This window comes from Amblyomma maculatum, chromosome 11 (genome assembly GCF_055883805.1).
Source record: "Amblyomma maculatum isolate TAMU_Amacu chromosome 11, ASM5588380v1, whole genome shotgun sequence".
Lineage (NCBI taxonomy): Eukaryota > Metazoa > Arthropoda > Arachnida > Ixodida > Ixodidae > Amblyomma > Amblyomma maculatum.
Genome location: NC_139354.1, coordinates 124,267,114 through 124,284,960, shown reverse-complemented (window position 1 = coordinate 124,284,960; position 17,847 = coordinate 124,267,114). Strand labels below are relative to the sequence as shown.

The 17,847-nt window shown below is 44.5% G+C and overlaps 1 protein-coding gene and 1 long non-coding RNA gene across 7 annotated transcripts in view; both read left to right on the top strand.

The window, feature by feature from the left end:
- Positions 1 to 17,847, top strand: part of LOC146174893 (uncharacterized) — a 126,901-nt gene that overhangs the window by 86,929 nt on the left and 22,125 nt on the right. For 5 of the 6 annotated variants that reach the window (XM_084584104.1, XM_084584100.1, XM_084584102.1 and 2 more), the window contains 3 exons: positions 2,962 to 3,026; positions 3,572 to 3,655; positions 10,739 to 10,799. In XM_084584104.1, the coding sequence (XP_084440230.1) occupies positions 2,962 to 3,026; positions 3,572 to 3,655; positions 10,739 to 10,799 (210 nt within the window). The remainder of the gene's footprint in view (positions 1 to 2,961; positions 3,027 to 3,571; positions 3,656 to 10,738; positions 10,800 to 17,847) is intronic. The other variant, XM_084584101.1, reaches the window with a different exon arrangement.
- LOC146174894 (uncharacterized) lies at positions 11,519 to 13,413 on the top strand. The gene is made up of 3 exons (XR_014702009.1): positions 11,519 to 12,153; positions 12,241 to 12,380; positions 13,207 to 13,413. It is a non-coding gene; the product is annotated as an uncharacterized LOC146174894 (long non-coding RNA).

Here is a 17,847-nt window from a genome sequence, read left to right as displayed (position 1 = left end):
TTGAACGTCGGGAAGAACCGTGAATGGAAATTCTTTTTTTATCAAGATTGCCACCCCTCCACCATGTGTCATCCTATCCCTTCTAACAACATAGTAATTTGGGGGAGTTATCTCAATATTCTTGATGTCACTAGTAAGCCACGTCTCCGTTACAGCTACAAAATCAGGTTCCAGGCTAAGAAGTGAAGATTCGAATCCTTCTAACTTGTTTAATAGGCTGCGGGCATTTACATTGATGAAAGTTATTTCGGACCCTTCTGTTGACGGCGGGGACGTAGTGTTCGCTCCACATTTGGCTCGTTTTTTTCACCTTCAGATTCATCTAAAACTTGATCTATTAGTACTATATTGCTCACTTCATTGTCCCACTTGTACAGCTTTCCGCTTATACGTACTTTGTCGTAGACAAGGAAAACCTTTTCGCCCGCATCCTTTCTAGGCTTTGCGCACTCCCATAATTTTTTTCTAATGTCGCGCACTCGAGATGAAAAATCCTCGCTTATGGAAAAATTTCATCCTTTAAGTTTGAAGTAGTTTTTTAGTACTTTGGTTTTGTCTAGAAAGTCCAAGAATTTCAAAATTACTGGTCGTATTTTTCCACTTGATGGCCTTCCAATCCTATGTATTCTTTCAATTTTGACGGGAGCAACCTTGATAATTTTCTGAATGATTTCCTCTTTTATTATGTGTTCTAAAGTTTCATTGTCTTCCTTGTCGTCCTCTGGAACTTCATACACTGCTAAATTTGACCTTCTTGATCGCTTTTCCAGGTCATCAATGCGCGCTTCAAGAGACAGGACTGCCCTCTGCAGGTCTACTACCTGATGTGTACAATTTGAAATTTTGTTGTCTAGGATGGCAAGGTTTTCTAATTTGGCATCGATGGAGGCTAGGCGCTGTTCTTTAATATCTTTCAAATCGTCGGCGATCTCTGCAAGCTGTCCGCAAATTTGTGTCATGTCGGGACCAGGATTTGTTTCCACATCTCCTGCTAACAGTAGTATATTTTTTACAAAGGCGGCAATGTCACAAAAAAGCGGGCAGATCAACCGTGGGCACGGCAGCACAAGCAGATATGGATAGTTGGAATGTACAGTCGTGAGCAGCCTTGTCTAGAGCGCGCCGACAGTGTTCCGCGGAGCAAGTCAGCGCCATCTAACGTTAGGCTCTGAGTTCGAGTTATGTGTCCCATGCGCATGCGCGGCCAAAATAAAGCAGTGCCTGCTCGTGGGTTCCCGGCCACATTTCCATCCAGTGCTTGCGCTTCATTCCGCCAGGTACGCGCTTAATGATATGTAACAGCGGTCTGTAAACCAACGTGTTTCGCGCGAATCACGAAGCGGCCAGGCAAGTAGAATATGATATCGTGTTATCGCTAGGTTCAAAAGCAATTGCAAGTGATAGCGGATAATCGCGCGCTTCAGACACCATAGCAAACAGTGCGAGAATTGGGCCTAGTTGGCTGTTAGGTGTTTGTTTCCGTCCTGTCCGTATACGGTTACGACCACGCATGTTTCAGGTGTCTCGTTTGATGTCGTGTTTTTGGGCCTATAAGGGACACAGCATTTTGCATCGCTATAGATATAGGAACTTGATTTCCTCCACGATGAGGTACAGTGACGATGACTGGTGCGTATGCAGGAACGCGCATTATTCCGCTATCAGTCACGCTTGCTTGCCTGGCCGTCTCGTTGCACTCGAGAAACACGGCGTCATCGCGACGCTGTGGGGACCGTCACAACCTCACAAATTATGGTGCCTCGATGCGGAGAGCGGGCGCGCATCGAGGCACCCTATCACAAATGCAGTCAATACGACCCTAGCGGCAAGAAAAGTGTTCGCAAGGCAGGGGTTGGATGTTGAAGTGATGAGCAGGCATCCTTCCGATTTGCCGCGCATGCGCACGGGACGCATAGCTCAAACCCAGATCCTAACGTTAGATGTCGCTGACTTGCTCCACAGAGCCCTGTCGGCGCGCTCTAGACAAGGCTGCTCACGACTGTACGCATAAACCATATCGTTTCCTCACCTGCACAAGAAAGACGAAAGGATTAGACGTCCGCATTTCCACTGCGCTGCCGTGCCCTGTGGCTGCTGGGGTGGCTCGGCCGGCTTTAATATTCCAGGTTTTCCGTGCTGTCTCAAAGGCGGCGCGGGTCCTCGCGTCGGCGCACAGTGTTTCTGATGCCGGGCGACCATGTTGGAAGCATCCGCGCACGATGATATGCGGCGTGAACGGCACGTGTTTGTGGGATCCCAGCTGCGTTGGACTTGCTTGCGTCGAGTTTCCGTAGACTTCCAACCAAGATAGTATCAACAGGGTACTGATGACTAACTGCACAAGAAAGACAAAAGGATTAGACGTCCGCATTTCCACTGCGCTGCCGTGCCCTGTGGCTGCAGGGGTGGCTCGGCCGGCTTTTATACTCCAGGTTTTCCGTGCTGTCTCAAAGGCGGCGCTGGTCCTCGCGTCGGCGCACAGTGTTTATATCCCTGAAAACGCAGAAATAGAATTAAACTAGAGCAAAGCAGAATTATATTTTTGTATAAATAAAAGTTTTCTGCATGTTTCGTTGAACAGATGTCTTAAACCCTATAAATATTTCCTCGCTTATCCGGGTCACATTAGCTTGTCTTATAAGATTGACTCTAGTTCGGGCATCCTATTTTCTACGCAGATATTTCAGTTCTCCATAGGACGAATACAGATATTTATACAGAATAGTGGATCCCTTCCCTTTGTCGGGATACAAAGGTGAAAGGAGCGTTAAGGAGAGTTGCCAATTTAGAAAGCAGAAACATCCATCATCTAACAGTATTTGGGTTCATAGCTACACTAGAGGTCGTCGTACTTTTAAGGTGCTAACAGATAACTTATAGTATTTTCAATGCACCTATCTCTTTATTTCTCACTTAAGAGCCATAAGAAGCGTAATGTTTCAGGTTACTTTTCTGTTGCAGGTTTGGGATTGCCTAAGCGCCATACGAGCTCTGCTACTGCCCCATGCACAGGAAGGCGCATGACGGTAATAACTAATTTGATACGGGTTTAGTTTTATCATATGTGGACATGAAGTCTTGAAGTGCTCGGGAAGGATAGCGTGAATTATCTGTAATAATATACCAGAAATAAATATTGAATTAAAAACCAATAATAGCCAGTGAACATTGCAGTGTTACAAAATTAGGAATGCATCATGAAACCGCGCAAAAAGACAAGCGACAAGAAGAAAGCGACGGCACAAAGCGCGGTTGGCCGCGCTTTGTCCCGTCGCTTTGTTCTGTGTTCATTGTCTTTTTGCGCGGTTTCATGAAGCATTGCTATACCAGCCACCAACTTTTATACGTACTCCTGAAGCCTACATTTGTAGATATCGCTTAAGGAATAAAAAGAAGCAACTAGCGTCTATTGGTAGGCGAATATTTCTTTTGCATTGCTGAAATAAAGGGCTGTAAATAAATGGCTGCAAAAACCTTATATCATACTGTAGCCCATAACACGCCAGTTGCAAAATGTATTAGTCCAGCAACCAGCACAAAAATTTACAATTACCGCCATGTTTTGTTGCAGTCAAATGTGAACCCCTGTATGTATTGGTGTGTTATAAATGGAAGAATGTCAGATCACCGATATCCAGATGGCACGCAATGCTCGGTGAGTTCTCTCTGTGTTAATGCGATGCTGAAGGTGGTGCTTAGTACATTTGATTTAAAAGGTGCGCCTTATAATCACTTTGCAACAATAATCATAAAAGCTGCGTTAACGTTTTAATGAGGTAATTGATTTAAGCATACTAACTACCTCCAATATTATACAAGTCAGGAAAAAAGAACTCAGTAAGACCGGCTAAGATCCTTTACGGCATAATAAAACGTAGATTGTAGGATGTTCTAACATTGTATTGGTCACTAAATAAACCAAACGTGCGCGCAACAATATCAACACAAAGTTTACGGGACCGTACTAGCTGCAAATATTAAGGGACGTCAGTTGTGTCATCGAATCTGAATTAAAAACGACCCAATTTAAGGAAATGCCCGGTTCTGAAAAACATGGTTTACATTGGAAGTCAGAAAACAGGCGCTAAATATCGGCGTCGATTCTCAGCCGTATCCTTTTTGCAAACATTTGTTAAAAATGGGTAAGTACTGCTTAACATCTGTTCACTTCGCTTCATCGTTAGTTTTTATCCCAGCACTGAGGAGAAATTGATTATAACAAGTCTGTATATTCCAATTTTGAGGGTGAGGATTTTACGCGAAATACTTCAATGCATAATTCCAAAAGGAGTACATCGAGGCTTCCAGCGATGATCTTCCACTATAATTGCGACAGTATTGTTCTGATTGGTCAAATTTATACCGCTAGAAAATAACACCTCAATCAGTCTAAATATTTTTCTATAATTTACATATAAACTCATGAGCAACCCGCAAGATGCAATGTTTTTTTTGTTTTGTTTTTTATAAAGCCACTCTTATATTAGGCAGCCCACTGCATACATAAACATTCTAAAGAAACCATCACAATGAGCCTCAGGAAAGAGGAGAACAATACAAGGCTGGACTAAATTGAATATTTATTGAAGGAAAGAAGACTACGAAGACTCGTTCAGAAATGCGCGCGCGCAACCCAACCGGTGAAATGGCAGGAAAAGGAGATGTCGCTTCCAGGAGCAGACGAATAATTGCGCTGGATTTCATGGTTCCTTTTATGCGATAACATACACAGGTTCTTTCTTTGAAAAGCCGCCACCGCCGCTGGCAGTGCTCAGCAACGTTCCATATTTGCCTAAAGTGTCATGATGGTCACAATCACGTGGCTAACAGATGGAATTTCAGTCTAATCTCCAAAAAAGTTAGGGCTGAAGTATAGTGTCCCAATTCAGCCATACGTTAGCGGCGAGATTACTCCCTGACGATAAATCACCAAAACGAAAATTAAAAAGTATGGGGAGGAGGAGTTAAGCATAACTTGAGCCTAGTTACGCGTGTAGAAGCTCTGCTAAGCTTGGTTCGTATTTTGTAACAATGATGAAGACGGTTTGAATTTGGCTCGCCTTTTCTTAACGAGAAGACACGACAGCGTTGAGCATCTTAATTTTATTCCATGATTTATTATACAGTTTTAATAAGATATTTTGGGGGAAAATCTGGCGCACTACCTATCTCTCTTATAGGTGCACACTTAAATAATTTACGTCGAGGTCACTGTATATTTTACTGTATATTGGAGTTCGTTTCTGAGGAACGAAATGTGCGACAGCTGTCTTCATTTAATATCTTTTGGAGAAAGCTCAAGGCTATTCCAACGACAACAGTCGGGATTCCGAAGTTGCATCTTTAGTTGAAGACCTCACGCACCAAACAATTAATCCCTTTGTGGCTAAAATCGAGGCCTAATAAATGCTGGTCGGGTACTCAACGCATAGGTGCAAAGGGTCCTTGGTGCCGACCTTGGTAGAAGGGCGCCCAGTGAACGAATTGTGTTCGGTATAACTTTCTAACGCAACGTTTGTTTAGAATCTTGCCAATGCGAGACTAATCATAATAAATAGCTTAAACATTAACGACAAGATCTCCGACAAATGTACGGAATGAAAACATAAGCAAAGAATTAATATGGCTAACCCTAAGTAGACATAGCAATAGGTGCAACTCCTCCACAAATGTCTACGAACCTCAAGGACATTTCAGCGTGATCTGGAGTACACAAAGGTGCCGAGGACATTTTGCAGGGGGAGGTTATCAACATTGATTAACGAATCAGCGGCTTTGTTCAGAACTGACACTCCAGGCGCTAAAGGCGTGTAGGCAATAGCCAGCAGTAACGGGGGTAGGGGATAAGAACAGTACGCTATAGCCATTGGCTACCAGCTGCGTGAAGAAGCAGGTGGACGGTGTAGAAGAAGCGAGCACCGCGGTATGAAGCGATAGCCCAGGCTACCAGCCCTCATGTAGCGCCCACAGTAGCCAAGCCGTATGAACATTGTTCCGCGGCCTAGGGGCAACACGAGTTGAATTGCCATGGCAGGCTGATTTTCATGTTACCTCATAGCCTGAGTCGCTTTGGGACGTTAAACCCCACAAACCAAACCTTTTACACAGAAGGAGAGCGGTGATTTGGCAGCTCCGACCAAACGTGCATTCAGGCAACGGCACGACCAGTAAGTGCGTGGCCATATCAACTACCACCTACTGTCGGCCAACGCCTTGCTCGTGCACATGAAAAACACGCCGACCAAGCTGCGGAACGACATCGCAGAGCTTCCCCTTTAAAAGGAGCTGTTAACTGCGCCATCGCGTTCACTTTTAAGGCGAACCTGAAGCGTGGATCCAATTTTTAAACTACTGGCCAATTTGGGTTTAGCAATATTTCATTCTTATTGATCGGCATCTGAAATTTGATTTGGTAAAAACGTGACTGCGCAGACAGCCACATCATCGGCAATCAGATGAGATGTCGAACGGTGAGAACATATAGTAAGTGCGACCTGGCAGTTTAATGGAGTAGAGTGCGGGTGGCGAGAAAGGCAGCAGAAAAGTGGACTGCAGGTAAGACCCTTGTGCGGGAACTACAAAAGTGACACCGTTTGCTGTGTAAGCTCATAGATGGGAGATTTTGAAGAACATGCGTTTTTCAAAACACAAACCTCCCTTGACACAAACAAAAACGTCATACCATGGCGATTATGTTCTTACAAGGCTACACATTTAGCATGAGAGTTGTTATTGGGGCACCCGGTGCTCCACTAGTCAAATAAGCGTGGATAAGCACGCCATTGTTGAAACACCACCAGGGTAAAGGCCGCTGACATACTCATAATTGCCCTGCTATGGGATGTGGGCGCGCATTATTCGCGCTAATTTCCTGACCTCAGGCACGCAACATTCTTTCAGCCTTTCAAGCATGCCATTGCGCAAACCTTCGCAAAATTCACATTTGCATTCGTACAGACCTAATATACATTTTTGTAACGGCCGCACACAATGGCCGTCGATGTTGCAGAAGCATAAAACATGCACTCCCCCTAATGTAATAGTAAGCAGGCAGTTCATCTTTCGCCTGGACCGGAAAGAAGAGTGGCCTCTACAGGTGCGTAGTGCCACTGCCTACGAAATTCGCAGGATTCTGTTCTCTCACAGATAGGGTCCTCTGAGTAGCAGCCGTAGAAAGAAATTATAGAAATATTGTTAAAACCTATAAATGCGCAAATAAAGCAAGTAATACGGCTTGTTTCCATGCCACCAAAACACTGATTTTGAGACCAAATAGCAGGACTTTGCCGCTTAAAGTGTAGTTACAAGAGAAAGGAATTTTAGTGCCTTGGGGGTCCACTTCTATTATTCAAAAAAGCAAGAAACCGCTTAGAATGTTCTCTTAGGCTGCTGAGACGTAGTTTTCGTCTAGGACGTTCGCAGCTTCACCCTCACGGAATCATATAACTCCCGAATTAAAATAAAGACGTTATTCTTTATGACATCATACTTGCGTTGGGCCTGCATAGTATATGGAGAATTAGGATGCCTTTGCTTACACAGATTTTAACACTTGGCCGGTGAGAGAATATTTTAAATATTCATTGCGAGGCATTATTGAGCTCTCAAACTTGTGACTCCATCACATGACTGGCTATCACACATTAAAACATTGAAGATATTGAAAGCATTTTAGTCATGCTACACCAGTCAAATACGGCTGAGGGTTCTTGTGTAAATATGTATACTTTGAGTGCAGTAAAGAAGTACTTCAAAGGCAATGTTTCAAAAGTTACATATTCGAATGCCGGAATATATGGGTTCGATTCCATCTCTTAGTATACCTTTTCTGTAATATTTATTTTTACACTTTACGACCATCAAAGATGTTACCAACATAATATCGGGGGGAGTGTTTCCCTTTATAGGTTGATTTATGTGATGTTATTTAGCGTAAATAGCTGTAAAACCAGTCCCGAACACGCCCGGCTGTAAGGGTATGGCAATGTCCACAGGATGCACTACCATAATCTTTTCCTGCCTTCTCAGGGCATGTATTGTCTTTTCGTTGCGTTGAGACATACTTCTGAGCCGCTATAACCGTTTAACTCGTTGACACAAAACCAGTGAGAATGAAGAAGTTGCAGGATGAAGTTGCAAGGTGCAATATGACAAACGTTATATAATATTTCACTAATGTTTAAAACAAAGAATTATATCATATATATCGGTTTCATTGGCTTTGCAGCCACATACATTTTAAATTTATCATCTACGCTGACCACCACGTACGCAACACAAATCGCGTCTTCTAGCCGGGATTAATGCAATTGAATGATATTAGTATTGAACAGAATACAATAGGACTCAGCTTAGGTATTTTGTAAGGCGATTTAGAGGTCCAGAAAATCTTTCGATCTATTTTCAGTGTAGCATATATGTGGTTCATGCAGCGCTTGTCAGTGGCCCACTGAGCAGCAAAGTCAAATGCACTTTAAATCTTCACACTGGCTTCTCATTTTCGAACATGATGCTGACTAGCGTCGTCACTACACAATACATTCTTTACACATCCATTTGAATTGCCCTATTGTAAAAGGCAGAAAGGAGGGGGGGGGGGATCTGGAAAAATGAATAGGAATGATGACTCCCTGGCCGAAATGCGATTGCGTTTGCTTCAGTAGCAGGTGAATTGGATCTATTGCAAAGAGTACTCATAGTATTTTCGCAGACAAACGCGAAGGTGGCGTTTAGAATTCATTCACGTGAAACAATCATGGCTCCTCGGGTTCCGAGTGTTCTGAAAAGGACACAAATATGATACAGTGAACCGTTCACGACGACTTCTGAATTAGAATATTTGCCGTCATTATATTACTTCATGACCCAAAAGCGCACTCCTCCTAAACGCGTACAGGGAAAAGTTGGAGGTTATCATAAATGCAATCTCAAAGTGTTCGCCTTGGTTTCTCACCCAATCCTCGGCCAGAGGCTTGACGTGATGAACGGACTAGTTTGCGCAGAACGAACCCTATGTAGATATCATTCATATAAAGTGCTCGACTGTATTCTTGTGCTACTAACTGTTCCTTGTTTCTCCTCTGGTACTGAACCGTAGATTCTCCTCGATTGTTTAATGAAGCGTTTCAATAAAATGTACATAGGAAATGTATCACAAAAAAGAAAGCAGTAAAGTAGGTCCGTCATTAACATTCGGACCTTATTACTATTTTTTATGAAAGGATAGAAACCTGCACATGGCGCACTCGAATTTAGAGCGTCGTAACACTCACACCGACTGCTCTGCCTTGGGTAAAACGGGACTGGGGATATCAGCTACCGCATGAATAGCCAGGAGGTAAAGCTCTTTACTGCGGTGATTCACAAACCCATGACTTTTTCGGAAGTGCGGATGGCGGCGAGGTGACGCAAATATTTTGAGTCACATTTACAGCTGCGCCTTACAGCTAGGTCCCATCCATGCTCATCTATGCTCCCCCCTGCAAGACGACTGATAGCAGGGTCACCCACATATGATGCAGGCAGCCCTCCTGGTGGATCTCTCCTGTTTGGTTTTAACTAAACACCGAACAAAAAGTTCTACAGATAGACAGTGCAAAGGGGCTGCAAATATGGCTAACCGCCTCCGCAGGACAGGGCGGCGGCGAAACCACGACACTTCAACAATATTTTAACAAGCGCAATAACGTTTTGGAAAATGAATAAGCGGCAACAAATTGTGTTCCGTTCTAGCAAGTTTTGTTCAAGAACCTCGTTGCAGGTCCATCCTTATTAGGTTTATACTAAAACACCAAGACGTTATAATATAGCTAAAAGATTTTATTACGTTCAAAAGTTCAAGCTCCGATTCGACTTCTTCGCCGCGACTGTCAAAGAAGCGAGCAGCAGCACTATGACTTCCGCTTTCTCTTTCTTGCCACAGTGTCGAAAGCCATTCACGGTGAGGACGTCAGAGCCTGTTCAAGGTTACCCCTGTGTGCTGAAAGGGTCATGATTCGACTTGACTCCTTCGATACGGAGTGTGATCTCCGGGAAAAATGATCGCTTCTTAGAAATGAACAACGATGTCATATTTTTGAAATGTTCAATTGGGATTTGCATTTTGTGTGCAGAGACTGGAAGTAATTTTTTTTAGTCACATTCCCAGATTGAGACTATTTTGCTTTGCGAAAGTGTGATCACGGTATCACTAAATTTCTGCACGACCGAAGCGGGGGGACCAGACAGACTTAGAAAGTGGAGTTATGAACATATTTCAACACCACAACAACAACACAGAAGCGCAGGGAGATTATTGGGGCCACAGAGAAAAAGGGCGCGCTATTCAATAGGCACCGCGAGCAGCTATTTTTCGAACAGTTGTAGTGCGACGGCAAGAAAATTGCCTTCTAAGAAGCGATCGTATTGTCAGTGAAACAAGAAATATTTGTGAGTTGCCTAGTCGTGTTACGGCATAAAACACTCACAACTGCAATTGTAAGCAGGCTTCTGAAATCTACTGCACACGGCGCATATATTGTGGCCATCATCAACTAAATAAACCGGGCATGAGAAGGCTACTTTCTCCTCTGCTCATCGTTTGTCGCCACTCGTGAAATTAAACCGCACCTATGCGAAAACATTTGCCTATACGAAAATTCGATTGTGCCGCTACTTATTATTATTTACATAGTAAATTAGTGTTTTTCCTGATACACTAATTACCGAAAGTGCTTCATTATTGTTTTGGTTTCTTCAGGTTGACGGAACAAAATACACTCTAGGACGCTGCCGCATAGGAGTATGTTACCAGGAAATGGGTACGTATTCGTTACATTATTAAGTAGAAAGGAGCTGGAGGCGACGGCAATATAATAGCCACCTTAACTATTCATAAAATATTGGCAAGGATATAAGTTAGGAGACGCAATGCATGACCGCCCCCTCGTAGCAAATAATATGCTGACACATGGTCGTACATGTGGGCTTCTATGCTGTATACCGCACTGAAGTAGTGTTTTAGGGTGTTTCAGATAGTACTCTGAGGCAGCGGCTGGGCAGTGCTAACTAAAACAGCTTCCATGAAAGGTGTATGCATGAGGCGATCAGAAGCATGAGGTTTCTATTTGATGGCTTGTGCAGCGAAAAAATTTCTATCCTTATGTACAGCGCAGCTCTACATAGCACAGGTCCTGCTATGGAAAGAGAGAAGACGCAACATATGTTCAGATGCGCAAACGTCCCAAGGCTCGCTTGTGATGACATAATTTAAAGGAGCAATTTTGGCCTTAAGAAGAGTAAAATACAAAGAATATTTTATTATCAATAATTTAGAATTTTATCACCGCACAGAATTCAATCTTGTACGCGGCAGCGCAAAGGGTTAGATAATTTTGGAGCGAAAAAAATGCACTGATCGATGTTCCGCCAAGCATGTTAACCGACGAATCTATTTTGACCTTAAAACCGGAAGAGCGCCGCAGGTTTATCGTGATGTCATCCCAGGGGGGGAATTCTGTAACGCTCTCAATACAAAACCAGTCTCAAACCGCTCAACTTGCCCTGCTCCTATTGGTCGGCGGCCATATTGAAATTTTGCGTCATCACTGATCTCACCGAAGACTGCGCTTACGTCATCAACAAGACTAAAGTGGTGACGTTGCCCATGAGCTGAATATTGACTGAAATTGTGAGCGAAACGAGGTAACCCCAAAACCAGTCAACTGAGTAGAGCGAAAATGGCGGCTGTGTTCCTTGCGTTGCTATAGCGTTGCGCTGGCTGTGTGACAGTTGTGTCGGTGCGATCCACGGCGTAGAAGGGAGGACGAAGACGCGTTTGACGTACCGGTCTAGTTGTTCCGACTGTGTTCAACTCGGAAACCAGCAGAAAGTGGAGTGACTGTGCGGCGATTGCCGACGAACATCGATGAACGAGGGCTCACGGACGAGTGCGCAGCCACTGCGGCTGCATGCGCACCGCGTTTTTTTGCTATCGGGGGCTACCAGCTTGCGTCGGGAACGTAACATCGTTTGCATCGCATAGCCATCGATCAGCAGGTGCGTGCGCTGATAGCGGAAGCCATCGGGCGGAACGCTGATTGTCGTCAAGGTGCCGCGGTGCGATATGGAAAGAAGTCGCTAGGCAAAGGGTTCTACGTTGTGAACATCACAGTAGTGAGTAAATGTTGGTTTTGACTGTGTGTGTTTGGCTACGACTTCGAAACGTCATTGTAAACTTGTATTGTGCCTATTTTATTACAGATCTGCGACGCGAACATACGCACTTTTGACCCTCGTTGCCCCCGGGGACCAAGGACTCCAAACAACGCGTTCGTCTAGCGGTACTCCTGCACGCCGAAAGGTGAACGAAGGCCTGCTAAACGCCTGCGACTTTTTCTTGGGTAAGCTGTAAAAAACCCGCGTCGGTTATCGAACGATATTGATTATATGCATTAATATGTGCAATCGACCACTTGCTGTAAGTTGGCTTCTCTGCAAGTCTTGTTTTCTAACCAAAAGGACTCGTTCCCCCTCGCAATGTTAAAAAACGAACAGAGGAAAGATCTCTTTTCTTTCCAGCTGTTGTCTTCGAGATTACCCAGCGACACCTGACGAAAGTTCAATACCTGTATATACCTCAAAATACAGGACGAAGGGACTAGGGATTGTAGTGCCTTGCCCCCATTCGTTACGCTCCCTCCCTACGACACGTTCGCTACTCGAAAGTGTGAGTACGCTGCAAAAAGCGCCTGCTTCTTTTCATTTCAGCAAGAACTAGAAGTCTGTTGTGTGACAACGAGACCCTTTGGTTGGATTACGAGCCTTACAGAGAAGCTGACTTGTATTTCGGCGAGTGATCGATTGTCTGAATTCGCTGAAGCTGCATGCATAAGACGGACTATAGTTATGCATATGAATGCTTGTTAATGTACAAATTTAGTGTTATGGCACCAGGAACCAAATATTCAATGTTTGAAATCTCTTTACTGCCTAAGAAACCGTAGCGCTTGTGTTGTGCAGGTAATCTTAACACATTTTTGTTTATATCAATGTGAAGCTACAAGGCTATCCTTACAATGATGCTTGCTTGGACAGCCCCGTGACACGTTGCCAACATTCCTGTGAATGTTTATCACCTCACTGCGGGCTAGTTGGTATGGATCTTTGATTGTATACTAGAACATGCAAAAGGCGGACTTAAGTGGATGTCATTGTTTGGTTATGCAGGAGACTGTGACTACCCACTGGAGTCATGGCTGCTTACACCAATGCCAAGTCATCCCAGACCCAACTTGCTGTCCCTTCTCTGCTATCACCTTGCAGCCTGGCACAGTTGGCTGTGGTCACTAGCTGTGTGGTAAACATGCTTAAACCGAAAAGCGTAGCGTTACAGCAAGGTAATAAATATCCATGACGCTTATTGGAATCAGAAAATGGCACCAAAGATTTTTTACTGCCACATATACTCAGTAGAAGCACTTATTTCTTGGCCGCTGTATTTCACTCGAGTGTTTTTATTGAGAAAGAGACGTCATACATACCAGCACACTTACCTTGATGTACAATGACCATACAACATTGACATGTATATTGCAGAATAATTATCGGGCTCAAAGAAGCCGCTCCCTTTCAACATATTGAAGCTACCTATACAAATAGGTACTGTATGCATGGTGCAGTGTGCAAAACGCTTACATATCAGAGGTAAAAATGCCAGCTGGATGGTATACTACTAGAGATCTTGCTCGCAGTGCTAAATGCTTTAACAGCTGTTAGGAGAATGGTGTACAAATACTAGGCTGTAGTGCCCACAATGATTGCTGAATGATTACAAAATTCTAGTGAAAATAAAATAAGCATCACACATACATCGTTAAGGCAATGTGTGAGCAGATGTTATGTACACTAATAAAACGTGTAAAACTGCAAGGGGACTGCTGAGCAGCTTTAAGACAGTAGAGGCAGCTAAGACATGAGCGTTCAAAAATATTTTACACCATAAACATGGTAGAACGAGGGAAATAAGATGGCTACTCAATACAAAACAGCACTAAACAAGGGTTGAGGAGGAACCTTGATTTGCTAGCCAAAATGCCTCGGCGGCAGCTTTTCGATGGAGGCGAAAAGCAAGACGCCCGTGTGCTGTGCGATGTCAGTGCACGTTAAAGAACCCCAGGTGGTCGAAATTTCCGGAGTCCTCACTACGGCGTCTCTCATAGCCTGAGTTGCTTTGGGACGTTAAACCCCACAAACCAACCAACCAAGCAAACAAAATCGAAATGTGGGCTCGGCTTTCAAACTGAGGCTCCCCTCAACCCGTGTTCAGCGCTTTTTCATACACCATAACCATGTGATAAGCACCTCTTTACTTAATTGTCACCTACTTTTGACCTTGGAATTTATTTTCAAAGTTGTTTTCACCAAATAATAAAAAAAAAGCATCTTTTGTGCAAACTGGCTTTTCAATTGAAATGGTTTGTACATAATGCACACAACATGGAAAGGTAATAGAATGAGGAATGTGTGTAAAATGAACATCTTTTTGAAACACTGCACAGACTCCATGATGACACTTCAAAACTAGCACACATTCTTCGCCTTCGAGGTAATCTGCACACCTCACTGGTGGGCCCCTTGTTTATAAGGCTAGGGAAATTTAGCAGATTCACCAGCTCGCCTCCGGCATCGCGCACCAAGCTTGCGTGATGTGTTTGCCTTTCCCGTCGAAAGGGGGGGGGGGGGGGGGGATACCGTTCAACATGAACAGACACTGACAACGTTTCAACAATGTGCCACTAACAAACACAGCCTGCTGCGCGAAATACAACATACTGCACATCCCTGTCCAGACCTGGCTGAACAAGCTCGCCCTCTCCTCGGTCACTATATCAAATTTCTGAATAAAGTATTTTCTTTCTCTGAACACACCATAGGAAGCATTAACATCACAGTTTGTGTACCTTATAGAGACTAAACAATCAACATCAAAAAAAAAAAACATCAACGGAATATCGGGAACGGAGCCCGATGTGGCCGAAGTCAACTGGCTGCGAAGCACAGGAGTGACTGTCACCGTGGCTTGCATGAGGAGTCCGTGGTGGAGGGTCGTGTGTCGGATCTAGCTGCCACCTGCCTTATTGCAAGTGCAAACGTTCCTCTGTCGGCAAACACAGTAATGTAGCCTTCATGATCTTCTTGTATTTTCTTTTAAACAAACAGAACAGCAGACCACATACCTCCCACTCGTCGCTCTTGACATCTATAGTAAACACTGTTTGACAACGCTGACACTCTTCAGTAAGCTGATGACTTAGTCGATTTTCATGCCCAACGCTTTCACCACGCTGATCACTGCAGGTTCGTAGCCTTCATTGTATTCAATCGGATTTTTCCAGCTGCTCACGACATCCGCACAGGACCTCGATTTCAGGCGACGCACGGAAAATAGCAACTAGCCGAGGAATCAGCTGTTTTCTGGCAAGCCGCCATGTGCACTCTTTGACACCGTCAGCGTGCCCTCGCGGAGACAAAAAGTTACTAAAGAGCAAATTTCATTGCGAAGCATAAAACGTATCTCCTTATGCTTCATGTTAGTTAGTTGTAAATACAGTTCCTCAGCAGAATAAATATTTATTAATTTTATTTACTGCGTATTAACTGCGCCGTTTCATAAAAACTTAGGAGACGGTCCCTCGTCGGCCTCGGCTAGCGTTGCGACAAATGTGTAGCAGTAGGCACGACCGCGGAACGGAGATCTCAGGGGCGGAGTCATGCTACGAGTCACTGGCAATTGGTCGATTCCGTAATCCGTCACGATCGACGTCTTAAGGTCACGTGAAAGCCGCGTCAATTTGACGTCACGCTCTACAACTTGAGAGCGAAATTGAGAGCGTTATAGAATTCCCCCCCAGGTCTCACATAAAAGCTGCTATCGCTGCGCCATCGCCGTCGCAGCGCTGAGCCGAACACTGCCTCGCCAGCTGTGTGCATGGGACGAATCACGTGCCTTGCAGCTCGCTTAAGAAGGAGGGAGCATTGGCTGATGCTGCTGCGTAGGCGACCAATTCTGCCTCCGCTTCCACAGAGGCTCACTCGTTGCAGAGAAGCTTAAGAAGTGCGGAAGCGACCCAAGTTTGAAGCGGCAGTAGCGAGTGCTGCTCCGTCCAGCGGCTGACGCCGTTGACTTACTATTTGAATAGTTGACCCTTTACAACTGCAATTAAGGCAAATGGAGCTTTTGTTTTGTGACTATTAAGAAAAGGTAATCCTCAGGAACTGCTTTGCTAAGCATTGGTGCACTGGTCAACGTAGCGGTGAATTTTTGTATTTTTGTTCAAAGTAGGCTAATGTTTTTTTTTTTTTTTTAATGTAACTTTAACGATAGCAATAAGAGGATGAAAATTATTTATTGTCCAAATTGCAGTGACCAGGCTGTCTCTACCGAAATAAGTACGCATCATGTCAAGCAGGAGCTCTGATTACGAAGAAAACTTAAATATAGCAGGTAGGGGTCGACAAAAAGATTATTATCCTATCTCAAAGATTGTTTGGAAAGCGAGGCAATATAAGGCATGAACTGGCCTGTACAGAGCTCACGAACAGGTGTTCTCATTTTCCTCCGTTGTTCTGAAATATAGCCATTTCAGCGACAAAGGTTTATAGGTTATACTCACGATTGTGCATCTATGTAACAACATGTTTAATTGTTTTGCAATATGTTGGGAAAGGTTGAGGGGCATCGGAGAAGGGGTAGGCAGCAAACGCGATGGTTAGATGGCATCCTCGAAGCACTGCATATGAAGTTATGTGATGTTAGGAAAATAGTGAGAGACCGAAAAGCGTGGCGTGATATGGTACATAGGGTCACGAAGAGTCGCACACTACTGAACGACTGAACTGAACTGATAGAGCTTAAGCGCTTTAATGAGCCCTTCTTGTTGGAGCACTTGAGATTTAGAATTTTCACAATGACGAAATGAAAATGCTGGATCCGCTGTCTTTACCTAGAGTCAAAGTGCTCAATAAGATAAGTGCTAGGAAGTGTAAAGTTGTTTTCAAGTTTTCCAGAGGTGGCCAAAATATTATTGATCTACATGCTTGAGTGTAAGACATAAGGTTAAGATCACTTCGGGAAGACTGCGAGCCCTTACCAAGACGAAATGGTGTGCTCGCTAGGGAGGAAGATATTTATGATGTTAAAAATATTGTGGCATATATGCCCTACGCGTTACTGGATACTGAAGAAGAGGACGATAAATAGTTGTGACGCGAAAGGAAGACGAAGCTGAAGAAACCGTTGGGACTTGCCTGAACACTTGCTGTGTTCTGCTGTACTGTGCTGTGAACGCTTGCCCATCACCTGCTGTGGTTTCCTGTGCTAGCCTTCTGCCCCGTATCATCTTGGTGGAGGTGTGGGGTAGAAGGTCGGGGTAGTCCGGCCGACGTGAACTCAACGTGCTCGGTCACGTGGTCGACGCACGTTGCGTTCGACCCGACCCAGAAAAATACGTGCTATAAGTGCATTTCGTACACCCCGCTGTACCAGTGACGTGCGTAGTTTTCTAGGTCTTTGCTCCTATTTTCGGCGGTTTGTCCCCAACTTTGCGGAGACGGCTCGTCCACTCACCAATCTTCTGAAGAACGACGCTGCATTTTGCTGGGACCAAGAACAGTCAAGCATTTTCTGCGCTCATTGCGGCCCTCACCAACCCACCCATCCTGGCACACTTCAATCCCTCAGCACCAACGGAGGTACGCACCGACGCCAGTGGTCACGGTATTGGTGCCATTCTTGCCCAACAGCAGATGGGTCGCACTCGCGTCATTGCTTATGCCAGTCGCCTCCTTTCTGCGGCTGAGAGGAATTAC